This window comes from Mycena indigotica (assembly GCF_014461135.1).
Source record: "Mycena indigotica strain 171206Taipei chromosome Unknown Mind.scaff0004, whole genome shotgun sequence".
In the NCBI taxonomy this organism is placed as follows: domain Eukaryota; kingdom Fungi; phylum Basidiomycota; class Agaricomycetes; order Agaricales; family Mycenaceae; genus Mycena; species Mycena indigotica.
The window spans coordinates 5,856,736-5,882,771 of record NW_023503003.1 but is presented as its reverse complement, the minus strand read 5'-3'; the positions used below and the strand labels follow the sequence as shown (position 1 = coordinate 5,882,771).

At 51.3% G+C, this 26,036-nt stretch overlaps 9 protein-coding genes across 9 annotated transcripts; 4 read left to right on the top strand and 5 right to left on the bottom strand.

Annotated features, from left to right (window-relative positions):
- Positions 1 to 1,455: 1,455 nt before the first annotated feature.
- Positions 1,456 to 3,478, bottom strand: MIND_00560100 (Leucine aminopeptidase; the record flags this gene model as incomplete). Its single annotated transcript, XM_037362375.1, has 13 exons — positions 1,456 to 1,501; positions 1,551 to 1,717; positions 1,762 to 1,887; positions 1,935 to 1,980; positions 2,031 to 2,097; positions 2,146 to 2,216; positions 2,264 to 2,335; positions 2,389 to 2,516; positions 2,563 to 2,662; positions 2,715 to 2,793; positions 2,839 to 2,896; positions 2,995 to 3,143; positions 3,190 to 3,478. The coding sequence occupies 13 exons, from the start codon at positions 3,476 to 3,478 to the stop codon at positions 1,456 to 1,458; spliced, it is 1,398 nt and encodes a 465-aa protein (XP_037222667.1).
- Positions 3,479 to 3,823: 345 nt separating this feature from the next.
- On the top strand, positions 3,824 to 6,937 carry MIND_00560000 (uncharacterized protein; the record flags this gene model as incomplete). Its single annotated transcript, XM_037362374.1, has 16 exons — positions 3,824 to 3,901; positions 3,952 to 4,362; positions 4,410 to 4,757; positions 4,806 to 5,032; positions 5,081 to 5,273; positions 5,324 to 5,373; positions 5,426 to 5,466; positions 5,516 to 5,544; positions 5,589 to 5,614; positions 5,666 to 5,685; positions 5,731 to 5,789; positions 5,840 to 5,950; positions 6,000 to 6,151; positions 6,198 to 6,691; positions 6,744 to 6,819; positions 6,874 to 6,937. The coding sequence occupies exons 1-16, from the start codon at positions 3,836 to 3,838 to the stop codon at positions 6,935 to 6,937; spliced, it is 2,367 nt and encodes a 788-aa protein (XP_037222666.1). The 5' UTR covers positions 3,824 to 3,835.
- A 2,433-nt stretch (positions 6,938 to 9,370) lies between these two features.
- On the top strand, positions 9,371 to 9,756 carry MIND_00559900 (uncharacterized protein; the record flags this gene model as incomplete). Its single annotated transcript, XM_037362373.1, has 2 exons — positions 9,371 to 9,663; positions 9,717 to 9,756. 2 exons carry the CDS (start codon positions 9,371 to 9,373, stop codon positions 9,754 to 9,756), a joined length of 333 nt encoding a protein of 110 aa, XP_037222665.1.
- Positions 9,757 to 9,943: 187 nt separating this feature from the next.
- MIND_00559800 (uncharacterized protein) lies at positions 9,944 to 11,293 on the bottom strand (the record flags this gene model as incomplete). Its single annotated transcript, XM_037362372.1, has 2 exons — positions 9,944 to 10,473; positions 10,525 to 11,293. 2 exons carry the CDS (start codon positions 11,291 to 11,293, stop codon positions 9,944 to 9,946), a joined length of 1,299 nt encoding a protein of 432 aa, XP_037222664.1.
- An 822-nt stretch (positions 11,294 to 12,115) lies between these two features.
- Positions 12,116 to 13,391, bottom strand: MIND_00559700 (uncharacterized protein; the record flags this gene model as incomplete). Its single annotated transcript, XM_037362371.1, has 2 exons — positions 12,116 to 12,573; positions 12,623 to 13,391. 2 exons carry the CDS (start codon positions 13,389 to 13,391, stop codon positions 12,116 to 12,118), a joined length of 1,227 nt encoding a protein of 408 aa, XP_037222663.1.
- Positions 13,392 to 13,734: 343 nt separating this feature from the next.
- On the top strand, positions 13,735 to 15,201 carry MIND_00559600 (Membrane metallo-endopeptidase-like 1; the record flags this gene model as incomplete). Its single annotated transcript, XM_037362370.1, has 7 exons — positions 13,735 to 13,761; positions 13,810 to 13,917; positions 13,973 to 14,097; positions 14,159 to 14,254; positions 14,677 to 14,759; positions 14,809 to 15,118; positions 15,171 to 15,201. The coding sequence occupies 7 exons, from the start codon at positions 13,735 to 13,737 to the stop codon at positions 15,199 to 15,201; spliced, it is 780 nt and encodes a 259-aa protein (XP_037222662.1).
- Positions 15,202 to 16,568: 1,367 nt separating this feature from the next.
- Positions 16,569 to 17,809, top strand: MIND_00559500 (uncharacterized protein; the record flags this gene model as incomplete). Its single annotated transcript, XM_037362369.1, has 2 exons — positions 16,569 to 17,346; positions 17,397 to 17,809. Exons 1-2 carry the CDS (start codon positions 16,929 to 16,931, stop codon positions 17,807 to 17,809), a joined length of 831 nt encoding a protein of 276 aa, XP_037222661.1. The 5' UTR covers positions 16,569 to 16,928.
- A 156-nt stretch (positions 17,810 to 17,965) lies between these two features.
- On the bottom strand, positions 17,966 to 19,240 carry MIND_00559400 (uncharacterized protein; the record flags this gene model as incomplete). Its single annotated transcript, XM_037362368.1, has 2 exons — positions 18,469 to 19,240; positions 17,966 to 18,417 (listed from the first exon to the last, which is right to left on the bottom strand). Exons 1-2 carry the CDS (start codon positions 19,220 to 19,222, stop codon positions 17,966 to 17,968), a joined length of 1,206 nt encoding a protein of 401 aa, XP_037222660.1. The 5' UTR covers positions 19,223 to 19,240.
- Positions 19,241 to 20,532: 1,292 nt separating this feature from the next.
- MIND_00559300 (Fungal-trans domain-containing protein) lies at positions 20,533 to 23,394 on the bottom strand (the record flags this gene model as incomplete). Its single annotated transcript, XM_037362367.1, has 14 exons — positions 20,533 to 20,569; positions 20,624 to 20,666; positions 20,715 to 21,138; positions 21,188 to 21,298; positions 21,349 to 21,459; positions 21,505 to 21,575; positions 21,619 to 21,659; positions 21,704 to 21,753; positions 21,799 to 21,910; positions 21,959 to 22,182; positions 22,231 to 22,578; positions 22,625 to 23,224; positions 23,274 to 23,279; positions 23,329 to 23,394. 14 exons carry the CDS (start codon positions 23,392 to 23,394, stop codon positions 20,533 to 20,535), a joined length of 2,244 nt encoding a protein of 747 aa, XP_037222659.1.
- Between the last annotated feature and the right edge of the window lie 2,642 nt (positions 23,395 to 26,036).

Below are 26,036 nucleotides of genomic sequence, written 5' to 3'. Positions count from 1 at the left end.
TTCTCGCAGGAAACCGCGACCATGCTTCCTCCCGAACTTGTCGACATCATCGTGCATGACATCGAGAGCGTATCCGACCTCAAATCATGAGGCTGGCTGCCTTGTCCTTCCGTTATGCATGTCAAAAGCGGCTCCTGGCCACACTCTCACTCGGATGTTCTTATCCAGACAGAGGGGAAAAATGTTACGAACAAGCAGCAGCCCGTTTTGAAGCCAACCCCCGTCTCGCGTTGTTTGTTATCACACTCAGAATCTACCCTTCCACTGCGAAACTTTTAGCCACCCCTGCGCAGCTCCATTCGCTTTTTGCCGCCTTGACGCAAATTTGCTCATTCACTATTTGTTGTGACGATCGTCAATGGGAAAAAATACCACGCGACCTTTCCTTCGCTCTCAGCCACTGGATCTCTTCCATTCCCGGCAGCGCAATGCAGAAAATCAGTCTGCATGGTATTTACAAGGTCCCACAGCAGTTCATCCATGATATCTTCAGGGTCATAGCGCCACGCTGTTCATTGTCTTTCACCTTAATGTCGGTAGACGAGGCTAATCCCATCGACTGGCCTTCACATACTCCACCGCCCTTCAATTTATCTTGCTCTAACGCCAACTTTTTTCCTTTATTGACGAAGCCCAACTTCGTACAATACTCCCATGGTATTCGCACAGTTACTGTGACCGTCAACTACCAGGCGGAACTTGTTGCGGCTCTCCAGACTTGCGCCACTGCAACCCGCACTCTCGAGCATCTCCAGTTATCAATGTACGGTATGTGACCCAGACTCTATCATACCCGGATTCTCATAATTCAAGTGCTTTTTAGCCTCTGAATCACTCTCTCACTGGCAGCCCGACCATGATGCTGAGTTTATCCCGCCCCTTTTGTCACTTCAACTGTTGGGGGTCCGCTGTCCTATGATCACCATTTCGCACGACTATGGTTTTAACTTTTTCGTGGCTCCTCTTCAAACTCTTGTGTCCGCTCATGCGGCCCGGAGTTACCCCAAACCTGGCGCAGCTCAAAATACAGCTAAATACTGAGCAAGGAACGAGCATCCGAGCTTTGATTCGGCTGTTACGCTCCGCAAGTGCGCACACTCTACTCCGCCAATTGGACGATACTGTAGCAGGACACGGTCATGATGTCCTCCTTACCTTTGCTTTTCGGAATGTCGCCATGAAAGCGTCCGAGGAGCATGCATATGTCGAGGCGATTCGCGGGGTATTGCGTGATAAACTACCGAATCAGGCCCGCAAAGATTTACTCAATGTTGTTGCTTGAACCATTGTAACGTTCCGTAATTCGAATACACTTCGAAGGTCTTGAAACAACGCAGAATTTGTTCCAAGACATCTAATGCAAACGCAGAAATGGACGCTGAACGAATTGACCGCGCGAGTCCTGAATGCATTCAGTTCATTTGACACTCCTCTCCACTAACGAGCTCATGCTGATCAAGTTGTCCTCTGCCCCAAATTCCTCGCATACTCAATCAGCCCACTAAAGACTTTACTTCAGGCCAAATCCATGAAAGAGCGAGATTACATACCGCACAGACGACCCCGTCATCCCCGTCAGCAAGTACGGCTTCTCCCGCGTCGCCTCCATCGTGCCCGCGATATCGATGTGGGCCCACTCGATCGTCGTGCCCAGGCCATGAACGAAATGTTTCAGGAAAAGTGCAGCAGTCGCGCTTCCTCCGGGTTTACCGCCGGTCTGGATTCGTGTCAGGTAGGTATCAACAACGGAGAAGGGAGGACATTGCAGAGATCCGCGTTGCTGCTGTAGATCTGCGGGCCGTAATCTTCGTCGAGGGGCATCCGCCAGAACCGGTCGTATTCGGTCTCGCCAGCGGCGTGGAGCTTTTCCCAGAGCGCATCGGAGGACTTGAGAGATGTGAGAAACCAGCCGTTTAACAAACCGGGCAACTCACGGAGAAGACGCCGGTGAAGACTTCGCCCAAGGCTATATCCATAGCACTAAGAAAAAGGTCAAGGACTGAAATTTAATGACCGAAAGAAGCACTTACTAAGTCAACGTCGCGACATCAATCAATGTGTGAGCCTTAAATTCGGTTGAACCATAGTAAATAGCGTCTTGTGTGTGCGTTAGCAACTCATTCCTTCAAGATAGTCGAAACTCACCAGCCAACACCAATCGACCTTCAGCATCCGTGTTGTCGACTTCGACGGACTTGCCGTTCATCGCGTAGATTCTATAACCATATGAGCAACATCCACCCAGAGCTGCTGGACAACTGACACATCGCCTGGTCTAGTAGCAGTTCCACTCGGCATGTTCTCCGCTAACGGTGTGAGCGCTACAACGTTGATACTGCACGCAAAGTCAGAAAAGTGGGTTAAAAGAACTCGGAAAGGTGTACAAACGGGAGCTTGAGTTTGGCGATGGCGAGGATGGCAGAAACTACGGATGCGGCTCCGCCTGGTGCAACGTGAGCCGCGAGGAAAAATGGATGCGTGCCCTTACCCATATCTCCACGCATAAGCTTCATATCCTGCAACGATTGTCAGATACTGTCGATAAGAGCGAATGAAACTCACAGCAGAAGGCTTGAGGCTGATTCCCCCACTATCGAAAGTAATGCCTTTACCAACGAGAACTAATGGGGCGGCGTCTTTAGAGGAAGCACCGTTATAGTGACTGATTGAAAGCGGGACGGTGAACACTGAAGGATTATGATGGATTGGCGTACATTTCGACAATTTTTCCCGGTTCAGAAGTCCCGCCGCAGACAGACAAGAATGTCCGCATGCCCTTTTCCTTCGCCCAAGCTTGAAACTATCAGTTTTGGGAATTGAAAGCAACGGAGAACACACCTTCGTCCCTTACTATCACCTCTGTCTTTTCGACTTCAGAAAACTCGGCTTGTATTCGCTGCGCGAAGAGGCGTTGGCGTAAGCATATTTGCAGGGAGTTCCATGAGCTGCAAAACCGATTAGTCGAGGACGAGCAGGAAGAAAAAAAGCACGCACAGTCCGGGCCAAATTTTGGGCCTCTGCGTAAACAACCCCACGGTCCCATTCGGCGGACGCATCAAGCGGCTTTAAACCGTTCGCTTTGAGCCGATGAGCAGGCTCTGTTTTGAGGGTGAACTTGTAGGTCGCTAAATGGGCGGCAACGGCTATTGAACAGGTTAGAGAAGCAAGAAAAAGGCAGCGACAACGTACCTGAGGCATGCGCGTCATGCGTTGTATCAACCACCACCCGCTCAACGTAGTCCTTCGACGCTAGCTCTTTCACCAAACCCCCGACTTGCCGCCTCACTGCCTCCCTCCGCTCATTAGCCGTTTTCGAGGCGAAGTCCGGGCCCAGCGATGCCAGCGCAGTGATAGAGTCTTGCTCTCCGTTGTGGAAGACGCGCGATGAGCCTGCTTTTGGGGATGGATTTGGCCAGAGCTTTCTAGCGGGCTCGGTTGGCGCGGTAGGGTCGAAAAGATGGATTGTTGCGGTAGACATGGAGCGGGATATGTTTCGCGCGTTGAGGAGGGTGCGCTGCAGCATGTGTTGGATGGGTTTGAGAGACAGCTGGCTCACCCAACGTTCGCCGTGTCAAGCTTGAAGCTTGAGGTTAGGAAAAAGCCTGTGACGTCGATTTGGTAACCCATGATCGCCGCTGACCCCCATGCCAAATGCTGAAGAGAATGGCTCCAACAAACGGCGCAGGCTGCAGGGCAGCTGTGATGCTTGCAGGAGGAAGAAAAGTGCGTCTTTCTGACCATCCCTCGCTCAAACTTCTAAACGCCGTAGTTCGATGTACCCAACGCCTTCTTTTGCTGAAATCGACACTCACCAATCTCAGGCGACAGCGGGGAAATGCCCAACAACCGATGTACGAACTGCATATCAGCAGGCATTGCTTGTATGCATTTGAGGACCAAGGTGCGTTAGCAACAGCCTGGATTATGGGCTGGTTCTCATCTTGCCTACAGGGAAACCAAAGAAGGATGTCTGCCGACCGAGTGAAGTCGGCCCAGAACTACGTGGCTGGCGCTGTGTCCCCATCCTACGCCCCACCAATCGACCTAACCGCGTCAAATCATATGCTGTTGGAGGTCTGCCACTACGCTCGCGACCTGGAGGAAAGATTAGCGGAAGCTGAGGCCAAGCTGCGGAACCATTCCAGCCCAAAAGAATCGGAATCTCCTTCTCCCGACGATGCGGGGGTCGAATATCATAACCCTCTTATTACCAGCTGCGTCAACAACCTCTTCGACCCTTACCAGAAGCACGGCAGCAAATCCGATGCCTCCAACTTCGTCAAGACGGCGATTAAGCATATCCACCACGGGCAAGTCTACGTCCTTGGTCTCCAACGAACAGAATTCTGGACCCCGCCCTCAGTGTGTTTCGTGTCCTTGCTCTTGTCCCTCATAACGATTGTCTATAGTGGGAAATATGTACCATCAAGTATCCCCCGCTGGAATTCCCCGAACCTGATCTCCTCAAAACACTTGTCCACATCTACTTCGAACAAATTAATCCTATTATCGGCATCCTCCACCGAACTTCGTTTGAACGGTCGCTAGATTCGAAACGACATCTGAGCGAGCGGGCGTTTGGGGAAGTGGTGCTTGCCGTCTGTGCTGTCGCGAGCAAGTATAGCGATGACCGGCGCGTCTTTCTTGAGGAGAAAGATTCAGAGCACAGTGCAGGCTGGAAATACTTCTCCCAAATTCGGCCAACCAGTGCGTCATTCGATGCTACTAAGTCCTTATTGCGGCTGCAACGACTGGCGGTGCGTTTTTCCCTTGTCTCTCACCACTGTTCAGCTCAACTTCTACAGCTCGGTGTCTTGTACTTCTCCGCGTCCTCCACTCCAGACGAATGCTGGTTCCATATCGGTGTCGGACTCCGTTTCCTCCATGCGGTAGCGGCCCAACACGAAGCGTGGTATTACAACACGCAGCTTGAGCCGCTGGATGTCGAGCTATACAAACGCGTGTTCTGGATCTTCGTTTTCTGGGAAACGCTCATGTCGGCGTTTAAGGGACGAGTCCGCTCCGTGGCGAGGTCTGTTCGATCTACTCACACGAAACCAAAACTTACAAGCCTGAAAAGTTTCAAAGCCCCTCTTCCTACCCCGCTCGACGACCAATACTGGACTGTGTCTCCAAGCAAATCCGCAACAATCCAGGAACAACAGCAGCTTGAACTAGGAAATACATCATCATCATCCAAACCGTCTATTCACGCCTTTTTCCACCCGTACTTCAAGCTGGTCGACCTTTATGTGAACATTCAAACTCGTGTGGTTAGTGTTTTCTTCTGCTGGGGAAACTTTATCACAACTCTTTTCAACAGTATCCTGTGGACCGAAGGGAGCCGAGTAATGACGATATCATCGCTTTGGAGTGTGTTTTCTCAATGGTGTCCTTGTCTTCGGTTTTGCTGACATATTATTAGCTCGGCAGTCAACCAATGGATCGATGCCATTCCAGTGCATCGTGTGTTGCGGACCATCTTTTGAGGACAAATCTAACGAAATGGAGGTAGTGAAATGGAATCCGCAACAGGAGAACCAGGTAACGTCTTGAAGCCCGTTCCGCTTGGCGCTCACTTTTTGCAGATTTTCTTGGACCAGTCAGCCGTGTTGTTTGTGCTTTCCACTTTGTGTTAGAAGCATACTCTAACTGGGCCCTTCAGATATGCGTCGTATTACCACTGTAAGTGCTCCGAGGACCCAATATCTTGGATTGACCTACCACCAGCGCAAATACTGATCCATCGACCGTTTATTACCGCGCCAGGCAAGGAGTCCCCAACAACCGTTTGATCTTTTCCTTTGTTGCTTGTGACTCGAGCTAATGCAGGCCATAGATCTCTTTCCCGTCCATGGCAATTTGCGCCAACGCTGCTCGTTCCATCGGACATGTGCTGGAGGTTCAAGCGAGGCGGGGCCGGGGCGTAATCTGCGCCGCAAGCATGATTGTGAGGCCTCTTTGCCGATCTATCGACTCGTTCTCATCATACGGCACAGAGCATCTTGTTCGATGCAGCGGTTATTCTCCTCATCAATGTCTGGCGTTTGGGGGATTCGGGGAGGTCAAGGACAGACGGCCATGATAACTTTGATCGCGCGACAGCAGATGTGAAGAACTGCGTCATGGTACTGCGGTTGTATGAGCGGCGGTATGGAGCTTTTCTTGGTGGTCAACGGTGCTGATTGGGAGTTTAGATGGAGACTTGCCGGTCGCTCCTGTGACATTATCGATGCCATGCTCAACTTGAGCAAGCACAAGTCGAAGCGACCACGGGAGCAGGACGAAGAAGACCAGCAAATGCAGCCGGAACGTCCAGCAGATTCACCTCCGTCATTGTCGGTTGGCTCCGAAGGTTCTTCGCCTCAGTTCGTGGACGAGCAAATGGAGGCGCTAGAACGATCCCTTGCGGAGACAACGCACTTGTTCTCGCCTGCCACAGCTAACCCCTCCAACGAACATATCTCGCTGGACTTTGCCGACACGTATATGGGTCGCATGCCGCTTTACGCCACAGAACTGGGCAGCCTCCCTGTCCATCCGCAATTCGAAAACAGCAACACGCCAATTCACCCGCATTTTGCCGTGTCTCGAGAGCAACAGTCGCTGTACCAGCCATCGTCTCATCTTGACGCCCAGTTCGACGAGGTTCCCGGGACATTGCCCCTAGAAATTGTCTATCTCGCACAAGGTGTGTGTTTCGGCAGCTGTTACTTGTTCTCTCCGACTAAGCGCTCACACAGCGGCTTTGAATGACCCGATGACTCCCGTGCCACGCGCGCCTGCCGCGAAAGCGTTTGACGTTCCGATAAACCCTTAGTATGTCCCGTTCTGCCTCTTGTTATCAGACTGTGTGTTGATTCGGGATATTAGCTGGGAGCAGTGGAGCTCGTATTTGGAGAACGTCGGCGGAATGAGCGAGGGCCTGCATTTTTGAGGCATTTTTTGCTTTCAAGCGCAGATTGCACAGTTCAAGAAAGACACTATAGCATACTAGTAGCAATTGACTTTTTTTACATCACATCTAGGGAGCAATTGAGCAATGAGCGAAAATGGGTTCCGCCTTGTCAAATCAGTATTTCAGAGTGGAGTTGTTCAGAAAATTCAGATTCAATGGTGAAAATCGGGACGCCTCGGAGCCATTGGCATGTTTACAACGGCTCGGTAACAACGCTCAGCAGATTCTTTCGCGCCTGCCGCGGCAGTCCCGCGCTCAATTTCTTGAGAATCGCCGCCATGGTGCGTGGATCTGCAGCACCGACCCGCAAGACGAAGGTGATAGCAACATTCTTCGTCTCATGCCTTGCTGCGAGATTGTCCAATTGACGAAGCAACGCCTGCAGATTGGCCGCATAGGAGAGGGAGCCCAGGAATTCACTAGCTGACTGCTCTTCACGCAGTTGCAGGTTGATGCGCGCGAGGTTTGGTGTGACCCCCGGACACAGTAGCGGGGCCAGCAGTTTGGAGAGAAACCAGCTGCAGGAGAAATCAGACAAGTGTTCGAGCTGACGATAAAATCGACTGCAGTGGACCTCCAACACGGTAAGGCAGGGAAGAGCCTGGGGAATGTGGTTGTGCACAGTGCACGTCGGGCTGGGAGTTAGTTCTCCCTGCTAAAGAGAGTTGAATAACGAACACTTGAGCGGAGTCGTGACATACCGTAAAGTATGAACGAGAGTTGCTTGAGACTACGGCTCGCAGCGGCACAGATTTTCAGCGCCGCGACGACCTCCGCTTTGTGATTTGCAACCGCGGTGAGTTTGCGAATGGACTTGGAATATTGGATAAAGTTGGGCTGAGTCAATAGCTGAGAAAGCTTGGTGCTGAAAAAGCAAAACAACTCAAAGGGTGGCAGAGTAAATAGAGGCCAGGAGGAGCCTGACTCTAAGATAAGACTAGAATCATCTACAGACATCACCGTGAAGCCCAGAGAGCAACACGGCTCTATGGCTCGAAAGATATCGTGAATAAGGCGTTGTGGGATGTTTTGAATGCCGCTGATGTGGAAGTGGCGTATTGTGCGCCTTGGAAGGGAAGACAGCCAGTGGCTCATTGCGCCAGAAAGTTCGTTGGGTATGTCTTCCCATTCCTTGTTGTGACCACGATCTTGAATAGTGAATGAGCGAACTCGCGACAACGCGGCAAAAAGCGAATTGAGCTGCGTAGCAGTGGCGAAAAGTTTCGCAGTGGAAAGCTGGATTTCAACTCTGATCACAAACAACGCGAGACGGGGACTCGCTGCAAAACGGGCTACTGCTTGTTCGTAACATTTTCCCCCTCTGTCCAAATCGTAGCCGAGTGAGAGTGTGGCTAGGAGCCGCTTTTGACATGCATAACGGAAGAATGAGGCAGCCAGGCAGCATGATTTGAGGTCGGATGCGCTCTGGATGTTATCCACGATGAGGTCGATTAGTTCAGGAGGAAACATCATTGCTGTTTTTTGCAAGATTCAGAAATGCCGTGGTTAGTCACGAGACTCCAAATCTTTTTGACCACGACCACCTCGCACGACGTTTCATCCAGATGAACACTGAGAGGAATCTACTTCTAAGCGGTCCTCAGCAACTCGCAACATACTGGCTCAATCGAATACCGGTGGTACTAATGAAGAAAACGAGAGAGGTCATCGAAGGACGACAAGATCCCCATAGCTATTGGCATTGTCGTATGTTCTCACTTTCAGACAATATTCTCGTCACCTGAACCCTCTCGCAGCTAGCAATGTGTGTCTTACGCTAGATTTCCCTGGGAGGAGGATGCTTACCGCTCAAGTTAACTGGACGAAATTGGTTTCCCCCCAATTTCATTCAATCGTCATGCCAATGTACCCGCTATCCCACCAACTTCTCGGTCTTTCCCGGCTGGTATCATGAGAGGCAGTTTGGACCAGCGCATCGAGCCGTGCGTATCGTCGAAACCTCCTGCGCTCAGTGCCCTGACCTCTTTCCAAGGATGATATCGAGCGCGGGCTAACGCTAGATTCCACCGGGGGAAATACTACTCGACCTAACTCGACAAACATCATTGCTTTCCGATTTCGTCAATCGTCATTTGCCCGCCATCCACCCAACTTCTCGGCTGGTATTACGGGAGGCAAGCTGGAGGCAAGCGGGGTATTGGCTGTTGTGGGTTTACAATTCTACTCGGGGTTGCTATTGTTAACCATTTACCAGGTGTTCTATGTGGAGTCGTCTCAAATAGTTCTCAGTACGGGAACTCCACGATTTCGGGAAACGAGATGAGATCGGCTGTGGCGTCTCCCGCTCTCGATGAATGTCAAGCCTCGCTCTGAGGCCTATTAGTACTTAACCAGTGGGTCAAAGTACTTTTCCATCTACCACCCCATTCACTTGAACACAGACTCACAACCATGCAATTCCTCCACCTCTTCGCCCCTCTCATACTCATCGTGTCCGCCAACGCGACCACACTCAAATGGTTCGCCGGGGAGAACTGCACTGGCGCTCTCATCGAGACGAGCAGCGACGTCCCTTCCGACGAATGCATTACCCAATTCAAAGGAGGCGCGCGGAGCATCGCGTGGACTGGTGTCAAGAACAACATGAAGATCGAGTTCTTCTCGACGGGAGGATCCAACCTCCTCTGTGGCAACAAGCCTCTCGTCAGTTTGGACAGCTCTGGATGCACAACCGCTCCAACTGGGTGAGTGGGGTAACGTCGTACCTTGGGGGTGTTTGCTGATGCTTCTACTGCAGCTTCGATTGGCGAAGTGTCAAGGTAGTCAAACGAGCATAAACTGGGAAGACTGAATCGGAAACGAGAGACAGAACACGATTGGTACAATTGAGAAATATATGTTTTATGTGTTCACGAAGTTGCCCGAGCCACCCTCTCTGCCTGCTATCTGCACCTCTTCCGAAATGTTGTGGGCATTCTTCCGTATGCATTCGACTTCCCCGAGAAATTCCTTCTTCCGTTGCGCTTATTCAGTCCTCGAGGCCTGAAGCTTTTTCAGCATATTGAGAGTTAGCAACGCAGAGCTACTCTCACACAACGACTGAGCAACAACAGAGAGTAAATTCCTACGAGCGTGATTGGGTAGTTTGTCCTTCAGCGCCTCGAGAAGGTCTCCAACATCTCTTGCAACCCCCTCCACACAGTTGGTGCTAAAAACGAAACAGAGAAGGACATCCCGTCCTGCAAGAATATCGTCCAGCTGGCGAAGCAACGCGAGATCGATTGGGGAGGGGAACATTTTGACCTGGATGAGCACAGGGAAAGCTCGGTCGAGCTCTGCTGGATATAGTACTATCTCCAAGTTGACCTGAGCGAGGTTTGGCGTAACTTCGGGGCGTAGGATCGGAGCCAGAATCTCGGAGAGGAACCAAGAGAAATTATGGTCAAATTTGAGTTGCTTGTCGGTTCGAGTCCAGTTAACCTCCAACAGTCTGAGGGAAGGGAGGCATGGTGGGGTTTTGATATGGACGTCGTTTTGGGGCGGCCTCATTCCATCTGAAAAGGGCTTGAATCGCACAGAAGTACACGAGCGCAGTTACCACATACTAGAAAGTATCAGTCGAATGTGCTCCAGACGGCGGGTTGCAGCGTCACAAATGCGGAAAGCTGTTTCAATTTCCGTGGAGTGAGCTGCAGACACAGTGAGCCGGGAAACACATTGTGCATATCGAAGGAAGCTTGGTTCGGTCAATAGGAGGTGAGGGTCAGCATAACGGGAGCAGAGCCGGAGGTGAAATGGTGGGGGAGTATATGAAGGCATTTTGACGCATGCAAGCGAGGTTGTGGAGGTCATCGTGAAGGAGAGCGAACAATGCAGCGCTATGGCCTTGAAAATATCGTGAATGAGCTGTTGTGGAACATTGTTAATGCCTTCAATGTGGAAGCGGTGAAATGTGCCGCTTGGAACGAGCGAAATCCAGTGGCCGACAGCAACAGAAAGCCTCTCAGGTATATCTTCCCATCTATGATTGAAACTCGCCATCGTGCATGAGCCAACTCGTGTCAAGGCGGCGAAAAGCGACTTGAGCTGCGTTGGGGTGGCGGTAATAACCTCGCTGGTCCCACTCGACTTGGAAACAAAAATGGTGAGGTTGACAACAAGCGAGGCTAAATGCGGAGCCGCTTCAAAACGGGCTACTGCTTCGTCATAACGCTTCCCAGTGCCTGTATAATGTTCAAAGCCGAGCGAGAGATTGGCGAGTAGACGCGATTGGGATGCGTAGCGGAAGACTGAGGCTGCCAGACAGCATGACTTGAGGTCAGCCATTACCTCTACCTTATCCACGATGGTGTCGATGAGTTCGGGTGGAAACATGGTCGTAGTTGTTTGAGAGTATGTACGATCACGAGATCTTCAAAGCTTTGACTCAGACCTCGACCACCACAACACATTGCTCAACCTGTCCGGATGGAACTATCTACGCATGCTTACCAGAGATGCCGGCAACAAACGAACAGCGGCGGTCTTAACCTGATGCAGGGAGAGGGGGGTGGTCTTTGAAATCCACGATTGGACGGTGGACCTTGGTGTGTCCTCTTCGTGTGGTTATTTCCTGTCTAATGCCCACAGTCTCCTACGCAATGGACTTCTTCAAGCGAACTCAAAGCCACAGGGCCACCATGCTCGACAAGAGTCGTCTACGAGAAGGCTGTTGGAATACAATTGTGCGTTATAACTTCTTGTCAAACGCTTCATTGCCTGACTGCTGCTGCTCTCAGGCTCTAGCAACGCACTTTTCTGGGCCGCAATACTCACCGACTTGGCCAGCCTCCCCGTTCTCCTCGACACGGCCTTGTCAACCCAGCGGTCAGCAAAGTTTTTTAAGAATCTCTCGTTCGGCTGTAGCGGCCTCAAAGACCAAGCAAAAGTCAAGCCCGCCAGCGCCATCATGCTCGATCTTGTTGCTATTGTTCTGGTGGGCTCAAATTCGCACCAGGACTTGTCATCGTTAACCATTTACTAGATGCTATGCGGTTAACCTCTGTAATGCTGCGAAGAAGATGGGCTCTCATTTTAGCAACTGGGCCTTGAGCTATGGGGATGCGTCGGGTAATCGGGTCCACACACACACAGTCCTCGTTGTTCCAAGAGTCCGTTCAGGCTAATACGGGCAACAATGAAAATTTACATTTAGTCCTACGAGGGCTCTGCCACAACCTTGAGCAAATTCTTCCGCGCCTGACTCGGTAGCTTCTCCTTCAACGCATTGAAAATCGCCTCCAGATGCTCTGCCGCCCCGGCCTGAAGGTGACCGGTCCGGAACATGAAGCGGAGAAGAATATTATGTCCCGCCAGGAGCTTATCCAGGTGATGAAGCAATAGATGGGCTTTTCGCAGGCCTCGGATTGATGGAACGTACACGTTGACCGCTTGCTCCAGCGTGTCTACGGCTAGTGTCAATTGGATTTGCGCGAGGCATGGCGTGGCCCCGGGGCGCAGCATCGGAGCGAGGACCTGGGAGAGGAACCAGGAAAAGCTGTGGTCGTGTTCGAGCTGGTTGTCGAATCCAGTGCAGACAACCTCCAGGAGTCGAAGAGAGAAAAGGCGTGGGATAGCATCTTCATTTATCGTGTCGCGCTGGCGGAGTCTTTGCGCTGAAAAAAAAAGCATAAGCAATAGTACAAATGGGTGGATAATACATACCGGAGAGGGTGAGCTGGAGGTGCTCAAGGCTGTGTGTCGCAGCAGCACAAATGAGCAGAGCCGCGTCGAGTTCTGTGTCAAAGTTGACTAATGCAGTGAGCTTGCGAATGGATTGCGAGTACTGGACGAAGCCCGAGTCGGGTGTGGTCAATAGTTGATGAACGTTGGTGTGGCCAGAGAAAAGGAAGTGGAATGGCGGCGGAGTATGCGGAGGCGAGACCACAGATCTCGCCTGGTCTACCGACATCATCGTGAAGGACAGGAAGCAACGTGGCCCTAACACCCTGAAAATGTCATGAAGGAAGCGTTGGGGAACGTTGGCAAGGTTAGAGACGTGGAAGTAGCGCATGGTGCCGTCTGGAACAGCAGAGAGCCAGTGGCTTACTGCCAGAGAAAGACCATTGGTGATAGCTTTCCATTTAAAGGGGCGACCATATGTATTGCCCTGACCAGAAATAGTACACGAGCTAACTCGCACCAAGGCGGAGAAAAGCGCGTTGACCACGGGGGCTGCGATGGGTTTGGTCGAAAGCCAGATATTAAGGTTTACGACGAGCAGCGCTAGAGAAGGTGTTGCCTCGAAACGCGCCGCTGCCTCGTCATAACCTTTTGCGCGTGCGTACATGTCCGGGCCCCCGAGTGAAAGTGTGGCCAGGAGACGCTTTTGGCAAGCGTAACGGAAGACTGAGGCAGCCAAAGAGCATGATTTGAGGTCGGACATGCCCCCAATCTTTTCCACGATGGTGTCGACAAGTTCGGGGGGCAACATGGTAGTTGTTGTGCAAGAAAAGCTGCGGTCACGAGACCTCGGATCTTTGCTCTCACCAACCACCACCACAACCCCATCCAAATGAACCCGCTGCGGGCATCCTTTCGGGTGACTATCCGGAGTCTCACTGTACGAAAACACGCGGTACCTGCTGCGGCACTAGCAGACTGAGAGGAAATGAGAAATGCGATTCTGGTATGTCCTTCAAGTTTCAAGTTGGGTATCGCGTGGTTATTCCATGTCTAACAGAGGAATTTGCTGCAGATAAATGACAAGGCCATTTCCTTCTGGCTAGTCTCATACCTCAAGAAAGCGAGGTGCTCAACACGTTTGCGGAATCGAGATGCTGTTAGTATGTCGGCATAGACGGGTATGTGTTCTTATTTCTGCTTCATTCCCACCCCTCCCTGTAATACAGGCCGTCGACACCCGCGAGCAATACCAACAGAAGCAATACTCACCGACTTCAGACAAACATCCAGCCGCTCGAGAATCAAGTCTCTGGTTTTCGTCACCAGGTCTTCTGGTGTGCCCTAATACGCGTGCTCATGTCTGTCATCTCATTGTTAACCATTTACCAGGCGCCGTGTAGCGTTACTTCTATGTGGAGTCATCGGGATGACCTCTTAGTCCTGGCAAGCATAGTATGGAGTTGGCTGTTGGAGAGCAACACCGTTGGTTTCCCGCCTCTCGGTTACAGTTACCGGTGCGTGCCAGTGTTTGTAGTCTCGTTCGCTCCTCGCAACTACTGACCCAATCGTTCACAGCTCAAGTTGTGCCATTGCAACTCCCAATCTTGTCGCAGCTCTGAGAGCGTATTCAATCGTGCTAATCGTAGTCATCGTTGGCATAACAAAGAGACTGTAATCGTATTTCCGACCCTGATTGCTGTCCTCGTGTGACGATTGTCAAGTCGGTCAGCGAACATGCATGCTTCTCGGAAATACTTGCTGACGGTCATCCACAGCGAGTTTAAGCACCAGCAATTCAATCTGCTTGGCTCGCCGCGGCGTGTGGAAACTCTCCCGCTTCCCCAAAAGTTTCAAGAACTCTAAATGCGGTAGAAGAGAGCATGTGGGGTTGTTCCCGACATTGTTTGGTTTCTGAGGTCTGCAATAAAGACAACATGCGGGCATAACTCGATGCTGCTATTCAACGTTGGAGCTGGCTTGGATCAGCAGGCGTGTTTACGTCTCCGCTTGCGGGAAACCACAACTCTGGCCACGGGATGAGCTTGGTTTCGCGGGAGCGAGCCCGCAGACAACGGACTTGCTTTGTTCTCCAGCTACACTGCCCTTTTCACCCACTTGGATAAATACCTCGCAGCTTCGACGATATTTCCCCAGTTCCTCCTCCTGAAACAAGCAGGTGGGTCGACATCTCATTCACCAGCCCAACTCAAACTAACTCGGTGCAGAAACATCCAACCCAACCATGCAACTCTTCACCCTTTTGACTTCCGTCATGCTTGTCGCGTCGGCCAACGCTGCGACCGTCAAGTGGTTCGAAGGCGCGGACTGCACCGGCACTCTTCTCACCACCAGTAACGGCGCGGGCTCAGGCGACTGTATCTTCCTCACAAACGGAGGCAGCGCGCGTAGCATCTCGTGGAGCGGTGTCCCCCACGAAATCCAGTTCTTCCAGTCCGGCGGGGGGAGTGACAAGTGCAAGGGCAAGCCCCAGTTCACCAGCTCTAAGAGCTCGGGCTGCTCGACTGCGCCTACCGGGTGGGTGTCCCATTATTTCCTACCAGGAGCTTTGCTGATGCACGCAACTTAGCCACAACTGGGAGAGTGTCAAGCTCACCTAAAGCTTGGAACGTCGATTAGAGAAAGCGATAAGTAGAAGTTTGAGGAAATTGTCTTGAAATACAAGTGTTTGCGACAAGACTCGTGCCTTTTCCCGCCATTTTTTTCGTGTTAATTCATCTGTGTCCAAAGCGGGCCATAGCCCGCCATTTGCGTTTCCTCCTTCGCGTCTTCTCATGGTCACGTTATACCAAAGTTGGTACTTCAGAGCTTCCCTGTTCCACACATTGACTTCGCGAGTAGACTGCAGACTAGTGAGTCTTCTGGTCCTCGTACTAGTAATTGTCGCATTCGTTGTCCTGGTGGTCGTTGCTTCCGAGCGACAAAGGCGGAGGGACACGCGCGATGTGCTGGTTCTCCTTTGGAGAGGTAAACGAAGCCGACAACACAAACTTTCAACAGTTCGACTGGGGTCAAGAGTCCGGAGGTTAAGTCTTCAATCCTGTCATTCGTCCACGCCGGCGGAAGAGATTCAGCTTCAGACCAATACGTGCCGATTGGAAGAGTACTTATAAGTAGTGGTAGACATGAACTTGAAGTGCGTAGTAGGTACAGTTCCCCAGAACAACAGAGTATTTTAGTCGATGCAGCTTGAGCAATATTTTGAGGGAGCACATATACTCTTCGCAGAAGTTAGATAGAGGCACAGAAAGAAACACCACGCACAAGTTGGCCACATCTTTCGGTAGTCTCAGCGACGTCCCCACCGCTGACAACAAGGCTTTCCCCTTTGTAACCCTCACAATCTCTTTCTCTATCGCCCACCAGTCGTCGAAGACGGCCCCGTCCTCCAATGCCCTTCGAACCAGCGTGCGTCTTAATCGATAGTCCATGCGGAGCGTGAGTGGGATGGCGATTATATGGGCTTGAAGTGCTGAAGCCATGATATGCGACAGTGTTCTGTGAGGGTGACATGAGCGCAATGAGGTCATACGGCTTGAACACATGCGCATTGACAACAATAAGCCCCGTTCCCTTCTCGCTGTCCTGGTCGAGGATGATGGTCAGCGTTTGAGAAAAACGACGCCTGGTGGTGGCTTGAGTTTGGCGACGAACGGGTCGAGGATGTTTGTGTGCGTCTTCGGGTGGATTTAAGAAGCCACTGTTTGGTTGAGTGCTACCAGGGTGTATCATACTGCGTTAATTAACCGACAAAACGAGCCTTGACTCAAAGGACGCACAATAGACCAAAACGCGAGCGCTGCTATCTGCCCCGGCGAGTATGAAACATTTATCAGGGCTTGGGGCTCTTCTCCTTTGTTCTTTTTCGAGGTAGATGAGGCGAATTAAGGGTGGTGGATGGGGACGTCAAGGTCAAGATACTATGCAGCACGTGATCCAAAAAGCCTTGATCATGGCCTATATCTTCAACTTACCACTCGAGCTCTTTGACAATATCGCTGTGCACGCCGATCTCCCTACCCTCCGCAACTTCTCCCTCACTCACACAAGATTCCGTGAATCGAGCCAACGCGCTTGCCTTCGAACGATAACTGTTGCATATGATGAGGACAACCATCCAAGGAAACGCACTGCTGAACAGATTCTACAACACTTCCAGTCCAGTGGGGGTAGACTTGCATCATTCATAACGCGGCTTAATATCCACGTCGGAAATCCGACTTCAAGTTGGCATCTTTCGAATCCGCAAGCGGTCCATGCCACGGTGAAGCAGATTTTGGGCCTCTTCTCGTCTGTCCATTCAGTGACTTTGTCTGGAACCCACCTTATGCTGGGGCATCCAGAGAATAGTGCACTCGAGCGCCTTCTGCTTGTCCAGTCTTTTCTCAACAGCCAGAAGGGCAGTCTGGTCCGCATAACGGCGCGATACCTCGAAGCTGCACCACTCTCCGTCATTCGGACCCTTCTCTCCGGTTCCCCACGCGTCTGTCTCTCATATTCATTCACAAGACTCACGCGCGACATCCTCCGTGAGCTTGAACAAGAAAAGACTGCGGAAACACCTGCGTTAGAGGAGTTGGAGGTTCACAAGTCCATCATAGCATGCCAGCTGCTCTGCCTACCGGAATTTGTCTCCCATATACGCGCCGTTCGCCGACTGTCTTTGGCACTCAGAACGGAGGACGACATTGCTTTGACCTCGATGACCGCCCCCACTCTTGAACACTTGACTCTCAATCTTGTTGGTCAGTCGTTCCCATGACTCTGAGTCAATCAGCACTTAACCAAGCTACAGACACCGATATAAATGCTCGTTTTCCCTCCTCTTTCCCTCGCCTTCGGGAGGTGCGGCTGTCCATGATGCTCAACCAAGCGGCGTGTGTCCACTTCACCCAATCTACGTCCTCCCTGCTCCCCACCGTTCTTTCCCCCGCTACCTGCCCGGTCCTGGAAACGCTCGTCATTGAGCTGCGATGGCATCTGTTCATAAATACTCAAGACCTGATGTTACTAGCGCAGGTCGCCAAGGCAGTGGACCGCAAACTGAAGGTCCATCCGAAACCACCGCTCTGCCTTTGGGAAATCGACTTTGGATTCGAACCAGTGGAGACAATTGGAGAACGGGTACTGCAGAGTATGCCGTGGGCTGCGGAGCACCGGCTTGTCAGATGGAATGAAGTGGTGATACCCTCCGAAGACGATTATTGAGCACTAGGGTATTGGAAGGAGGATTGAAAAGTGGCCTTGGGCTGCAGAGTGTCGTCTTGTTCGAGGTAGTACTTTAACACGAAATATTTCTTGGGTAGCTGAAACTTGATGAGCAGGACATAGCCAGTTCTAGCGGGACTCGGATACGAAAAGTTATTATTTGTACTTGATGACAAGCAACCCTTTGGCTACAATCTTTGGCAAAGCTCCATGTAAAGCTGCTGAAAACGTGGCCTGGACTTGAGCAGCGTCCCCCCCACGCACCCATATCTTCGCAACCCAAATCACGGTCGGCGAGCCAGGATGGGTGTCGATGAAGTCGTCTAGCTCTGACATAGCGGTTGTGGTGAGGCTATAGGGCGGCGTATTTGGTTGCAGTTCATTGAAGCTGAACTTAAATGTAATGCGGGAGAGTAGTGGAGCGCGTGCAGGGGAGAACGATTTTGTGATAGCGAGGCAGCCCCTGTCAAACTGCGACCGGAGAATGTCATTGTTTGCTGTGTCGGTAAATGCCAATGAAGCACCGTAATACTCAATCCGAATCGCAAGCTTGCGTAACTTTGGGAACCAGGGCGCGACTCGAATCTTGTGCGAATAACGAGTGTATGCTATGGTTAATGTGAGTGACGAAATACTGCTCGTTTTTCGTGAGAACTGACGGGGGACATTAAGATCCAGACGTTTAAGAGTACCCGCAACGAGGCGGCAAAAGGACGTGAACACGGTCGGCATGTAGAAAGTGTCGATAGAGAGATGGCGTAGAGCGTGAGTGTAATGTTTGAGCTCTGGAAGAAGCAAGAAACTCGCCACACTACTGCTGTTCAGGCATAGATGTCGGAGATGGGTGTCCTGTGATAATTCTCCAACCGGTTGACCATCCGCCAAGTCGATATGATTGAGTACGAGGGACGAGACGACTGACAATATGCAGCAAAGAATCGAAGGCGGGACCCGTGAAAGGAGCGACATCCGAACATGGCGAAGAGACCCTCGTAGACCGAGTAGCCATTTGAAGATTCTGTTCTGCAGGCATTCAGGGATACTCCAATAGGCTTCCTGGGCAAGCGACTGGTTCCCTCCTTCCATGCGAACGGTCACGACACGAGTGAATCTGTCCAATACCGAGCTCATGGCAGATGCACATTCCTCCACAGAGTCGGGCTTCCCAACGGGAGATATTTGAAGTAAGACTTGCCGGACATAGCGGCCCAAATGAGGAGCCTTCGAGAAATGAGTAGCAGCGTCGATCCAGTCGTTGGTATGCACGCCAAATCTGATGGTGTGTTCCTCGTAGAGTTTTTTCTGACAAGGGTCGCGAAATCTGGAGCACAGAAGGGATGCTGCTTTCAAGGATTTGATACCCCGAATGTCATCGATGATGAGCACAAGTAGTTCCAGAGGAAGCTGGTCCATGAGATGAGGGAGGAGTCGAGTCAAAAGGGCAGTGATCTCGTTACGTCATCAGACTTCGGGTTTCTTTCTTCCGCAATTGCCAGTCAACGAACCAGTTGCCTCATCTCTAAAGCAACAGCTCTTGGCCCATCCAAAACTAAACGTCGTCGTCTTCCGAATGCCTGCGATATATGTCGAGAACAAACAGGGAGACTCCTTAAATAGCTCGAAACTGCTCGTTTCGTTTGACACTGACTGAAACACCTTCAGTACGATGTATCCTATTCTCTTGAACTAGTACTCTTTCTCATCACGATGCCCTCGACCATACTCTCCCAATCGGCAGGTATTGACGGAATCTGAGTCTTCTCCGTGGACGAATTCCAAGAAATGCTTTCTCATCATCGACGGATGCCATAGGCGACTGCGGGTGTTGGCAACGCTACGTGCGGCGCCGAATAGTCTGTTTTCGACGCGGTCGTGCTTGCTACTCGTTTCTCATCCAACTGTTCGAGTCGTGAATAACAATTGGAGCCAAATAACCGGAAGACGAGCCTCCGAACTCAGCTTGACCTCCAACCGAACTGTTGGAAGCACCTGTGTGTGTTGTCAGCTTCGTTCATTCCTCCAGACGGAAACCAGCACCTCGTTATTGTCGTTCCGCTTTCGTCGTTCGGAAGAAGCGACCACCAGAACCACGAACGCGACAATCACGAGCACCAGAAGACCCACTATACTGCAGTCCACGTCACTGACGAAACCAGCTTGTGGAGCAGGGGAAGCTCACAGGAGAATCCTCGTCAGCATTGGCTCTAACGCAGAATAGCTTCGAGGGGGTTACTGCTACTAGTAGTGTCGTGAAGTCGACAAGGTTTCTCCTTTATGTTTCCTGCATGTAGGGCGATGCCGATTCGTGACGTTTGGCCCTTAATTCTTGACAGGTGGGCGCTGAGATCCAAGAATTCCAAGGTTATCACCCGTAAAACTTGTCAGTGAGCAAAGGAAAATATTCTATACCCGTCGATTCAGTTCCGTCTGCCAGTGTGAATACTTGACTCTACCGTTCTCGTTCGTTAACGTTCCCTCGAGGGTCTCCGCTTCTGACTCAAGTTCCCAAACAGCCTCATTTGTCGGCATCGTTTCATTTCCGTGAAGCCTCGTGCAAACAATGAGGATCAGATAAGCACCACGACTGTAAACTCAAGTCCTTGGCGCGCCTTGCGGCCATAACCATTCTCCGACTGTCAAGCACTAGGGCCAGTCTGAGTGATAAAGCTAACATTAATGGTCCTCCGTTTACATCCACAACACTTCTATGTCTAATACTCATTTCAATAGCCATTCGGATACGTAGTCCAGCCGTCCCACCTAACCAACCCATTCGTCAGCGCTTTCGAAATACAAAAAACAAAGAAAGCTAACCCATTAGTATCCACACCCGCAGACGCCCCGCTTAACCCATAATCTGCCCATCGTTAGCCAAAAACAAAGCCATTCTCGCAATCGTGCTGACCATTCTGCTCCGGGCTATTGGCGTTCATGACTTGCAGCGCATTAAACGCGTCCGGGTAGAACAAAAACGAGTCCACGTCATACTGCGGGTATGTAGGCAGTCGCCCCAGGTCTTCTGTTCGCAAGGGCATGTAAAACTGCTCCTCGATGGCCGGAATAGGGCCAAGCTGGGTCGGCGCGTTGATCGGGGTCGCCTCGACATAGTCTGCTTCGTCTTCAGTGCTTCGCGAGCGCTTGAGGGAGGCAGGCATCTTGTCGACCTCCAGCATCCCTTGGAGGATGTCCACCATCTGACCAGCTGTGTGCCAACGCGATTCGTACTGCCGCAAAACCTTCAGGCATCGCAAGAGATTTTCGTCCGTCGTCGGCCGCGATTGATGGAAGCCACTCATGAGCAAGACGGTTGCGGAGTCGAACATGGCACCCTGGTTGTGTCAAATCAGTCTCCCAAGCCCAAATGAAAAGATACAATACCATGACATGCGGGCTCCAAAGCAACCCCAGACCGTTCTTGCACTGCATTTCCATCACATGCCCGCACGATCTTGCTGCGTTCCAGCATATGGCCAGTGAGGGGAATGAGGTCTGTCGTCGGGTCAGTCTTTGGCTAAAAAAGTTGTAAAATATTCGCTGACAGCCGATAACGAAGGGCTTTTCGGTTGGATGAACGGGCGATGGAGATGGATTTGAGCTGTAACTTGGTCAAAGACGATGATACCATAGCAGGAAGGAAAACCGTTACTGTGCTGCGACGACGGTCAATGCTTGCAAAAGAAGGTTGTACCACTCACATAATAGATAGTATAGAGAACGGCAGATTGATTCATTTGGACTGGATCCGGTTGACTCGGGTCCCATCGTACTGAAGAAAGTGAGACGACGCATTGAAGCGGATGGAGACACACAGTCTTGAGGAATAGTATCGGCCCATTGATTTAGAGCGGAGCTACACCAAGTTATCCAGAGAAAACCGCAATCGAAAACACCTACTCGAGTTCAGAAACCATTCCTTGGCGATATTGCGCGTCCTTCGACCCATACTGCGGCAATGGTAAATAGACAAAACGGCGAAAGGAAAGTCTTACGATGATGTCTTGGACTTGGGCCTGGATATTGAGCAACTTGATAAGGCACGCGGCATATGGTCGAACCAGTGGATTTTCTCCTTCGAGAACAGCATGATAGTCCAGATCGATACTGGGAAACCGTCAATCAAACCGTTAGAAGGCAACCAATATGACCGACTCCTTCCAAGAAGCGCCTCGCGGCCGTCCCAACAGGTTACACATGATAGCGTCCGACCAGAGCAGCGTCCAGAATGTTCGTTTGTAGAGCTCGGATCGAATGGTGTCTCCACTGGACCGCATACGTTTATGAGCTCCAACGTCTGTTGCCATTCGAAGCCCTGCACCGATTGTTGTCCAGCAAACTTCCGGTGTCGAGGATGAGCCTAAATAGAACGCGGCGAGCTATAAGAACATGATTAAGACAAATCAACGGAGACAGTGTTCACAAACACTGATAAGCTGCAAATCATGCAAAGTCGCGCATTGAACAAAACTCTTTGGTATGGGTCGGACTTGGCTCCACCATCTCCATCCAGCACTGTTCCAGTCATCGGTTCCTTCCAATAGCGCTCGTGGGTCGTTAGACAGCTTAGCTCCAATCGCACACACAGCGAGCACGACAGAGCCGAACTTCTGATCGACCAGATGAAGACCGGCAGCAACAGCGCGATGGAAAGTAGCAGCGTGGAGAATATACGTGAGAGGGTTGACATGAAGGAAATAAAGCTTCACGAGGGAGTCGAAGAGGTCGGGTTCGGGGAAGATTTGAGGCACGTAAATCTCGGTAGGTCGCTCCCACTAGCGACTGAGTCAGAGTCAGGTCGAGTGAATCAAGAACACGAACAGGCTTTATTCCCCAAAACTGAGGACGCGCCCACTGGACCCGAGGAGCTATTCCCTCACCGGTTGCTTCAATTTTGACCCGCATTAATGCTTTGACGAAGTTGATGCTACTTGACCGTCCATAGAATCGATTGGTAGACGCATTTCGCGCAACTTCGCGCAATCTGTCGGGTACATTCTCGTCCAGAAGCACTCCCTCATCGTCGCTGTCCAACGAGCCGTCGCCGTCGGTTTCGCCGGAGGATGATTCTGGTGATGGATAGGCTGGTGAAGCAGCTGCATCTTCGGGTGTTGCGAGAGTTGTCTTGATACTAAAGGCCTCTTCAAGCCTCCTTGCATATTGCGCGATGGCAACCAGGACTTGGTAGTCTCCTGTCGTATATTCTTGGGAGCCCGAGAGGATGGCAGAGATGTGGTCTTTGGCAGATCGTTGGGGGATGGAGCTCGCGATAGTTCTAGCTCCAATCTGAAAGGACAAGGTGAATCTTAGAGTCAGACTGGGAGAATTAACGTGCCTCTTTCCCCAAATACGAATGTGTGCACTCTGACCCAAAAGCAATGCAGTTCGAACATCGTCCACCTGGCATCTCCGCGCTATCGCCTACAGGGAGCTTTAGTGCGCAATAAGAAAGTTTAAGATGTCGTGGTACATCGAGCTGGATGCCATTCAGTCCAGTTGTTGTGAGCTATTTAAGGAGCGCCGACCTTTTTGCCTTCTACATATATCACAGGCATTCGGAAGGCGTCGACGTTTAGTCTTGGGTGGACCATGAGCTGAATTTGTTGCCTTGGATGCCTTGGATGACGAGGAGATTGGTTGAGCTTCAGGGTCGACCGGCATGGCGGAGGAAAGAAATCCGAGGTATGGTGACGTAATCCAGCGCCGATCGTCAGTCACGTTCTAGTTTTTAGAATTCCTCACGCTCCTTTTGCTCATCCTCGATCCCCGTTGCCGCTCCCGTAGCCAGACAGTGCCATCGGTCTCGGCGGGTTTCAGCAAGGGCAAAGGCATGGACCAACTCCCTCCGGAACTCACGCGGCTCATCGTTAGTAACATTGAGGGCAGGAAATCTCTGAAGACGACATCCCTTGTATGCTCCAAATTCTGCTCCCCCTGCCAAGAGAGGCTCTACGGGGAATGCGTCTTCAAATTCAGTGTCAACTCTAACCAGTGGATAGACGCTGTAGCCCATTTTTCAAAGTCCCCTCATCTGGGCGGCTATGTTCGGGAAGTCTTGCTCCAAATATCTCCATACACTCGGAAGGGACAATCTGAATCTCCGGAAGAATGTGCGCTGGCTATGGGCTTAGTATTAGACAAATTCACTCGTGTGGCGACTCTCCGTATGGAAGGAGGGGGTCCATCGTTCAATCATGACGCCTCTTGGGGCGCTCTTCCTCAAAGCATGCAAAAGGTACTCTTCGAATGGTTACTCCATATACGAGGATCTCTTCGCTATATTCGAATGTCGCTCCTGGTAGAGGTCCCGCCTTCAATCATCTACCACATCCTGCCATTCGTCTCTTCCGCTACGTTTTCATCTACAAATTTGGCGGACCGTCAGACGAAGGCACAATTCGTGGAAAATTCCCTCCTCCGACACTTGGGCTTGGACCAAAGCAACGGTGTGGCTAAAATCCTGCTGCAACCGGAGCTCAAACGGTGCATTCCCACTCTACGCCATCTTTCCATCGACACCGTTTTCAACATTCCCCGCGATGTCGTACATCTATGCCTCGCCGTTGGTAATACTCTTCAGCGTCTGGACCTTGATATCACCTGTAAGTCCCAGAGAAAACGGACCGCTGGCGACCATGACTCACATAGAGCATAGCAGACCAACGTCAACCACTTGTACTCCCAGATCTAGACTCATTGCCACATTTGCGTCAGCTCACAGTTCGAATCGAATGTCAACTTGGTTCAGTGGCATATATTGATGCAGGCACCTTCCGTTCGCAATTTGATCATGGCTGCACTACTATTGCGCGATCTTTCCCCCCCATAAAAGCCCCATCGCTCGCTCACATCACAATCAAGGTCCGCTTCATGGAAGATCCCAATGAACGCTCTGATAGCTTGACGACATCAGCTTTGTCGGAGCTAGATGCTTTTATCGACGCTCACCCCCAGTCACCCACCATACTCTGGGTTGCGAGCATATGGTTGCTTGGAGAAGAGGCGGCCTCGGCCGAAAGCGCGTTTTTAGCAGCTTTACAGAGCGCCTTACCCAAGACCGTAGCCAAAGGATTGCTGGTAGTCGAGTGTGATAGTGGATGAAAGACTAATAGTTCATTCTCATCCTTTTTTCCCTCCTTCCGTGACCAGCTATAATATGTCTCTTAACAAAAGTCGCCGACGACATGCAGATACTGTACGAGTAGCGTAGTTTTTAGCGCCGCTGAAGAACACTCCGCTTGGTAGAAAAATCGAATGATTTTGTTCCCTGCACGCTCGTTTCTGTATTGGCCAACTAGGCACGAGCCAACCCATTCAAACCCGAGTCGGTGCTGTTATTGCTATCATATTGTTGAGCACAGAAAACAACCGGATCAAGTACTTCTCACCTGAGACAATGTCAAGCATTCCCTTTGCCGAGACCCCAGGGAGCTGTTGCCTCACGGCTGCGGCGAAGGGCTCAAAGCATTAGATTGGGTCGTCGCGGGAGTCGAACGCAGCAAAACACTTGACAGACTTGACCGTTGGATGCCGCTCAAGGAGACTGTCCAGGCGCATCATCGCGATGGCTTTGGGAAACGTGTAGCGCGCAAATCGTCGGGAGCGGTAGTGAGCATCGACATGCGTTATGATATAGAAGGTCAAGGACCGGAACCCGCGGGTGGAAGCAGGGTCTAAGGCGACACGGAGGAGCGGAGAGAACGAAAAGTTGGAGACGAGATTGTCATTCATTAGGTGGGAATGGATGGTCAGTCGAAGATGGGTCAGATTCGGGCAATGGGAGGGAAAAATGGAGGGCGGCACTTTGTTGACCTCTACCGAAAGTATCAGAAATAGGATTAGAATGGTGGAGTTCAAACTTGCCCATAAATGTAATGCGAAGGCGTTCAATATTCGGGGCCACGAGTGAGCACAGAATTGCAGTGTCATTATCCTCCGGTTGGACAACGAGAGAGCGAATATGATTGGCAAGCGTTCGATATTCTCGTCGGAGGATGAACGTTGCAAAACTTGGGCTCCGCACAAAGTTAAGATGATGGAGGTCGGTTTTGACATCCGGTAAGGAAGGGGCTGATTTGGGGGTTTCCAAACTGCTGTCCACGATAGATAATGAGCGGGTCATTGTGACCATCCGCAGCATGATCGGGAATGGGATCATCCTCAGTCGCAGCAGCACAAGAGTGTCCAGTGCTCCAGAAAGTTGCTCAATCCAATTGGAGATCGCCGAAGTGAC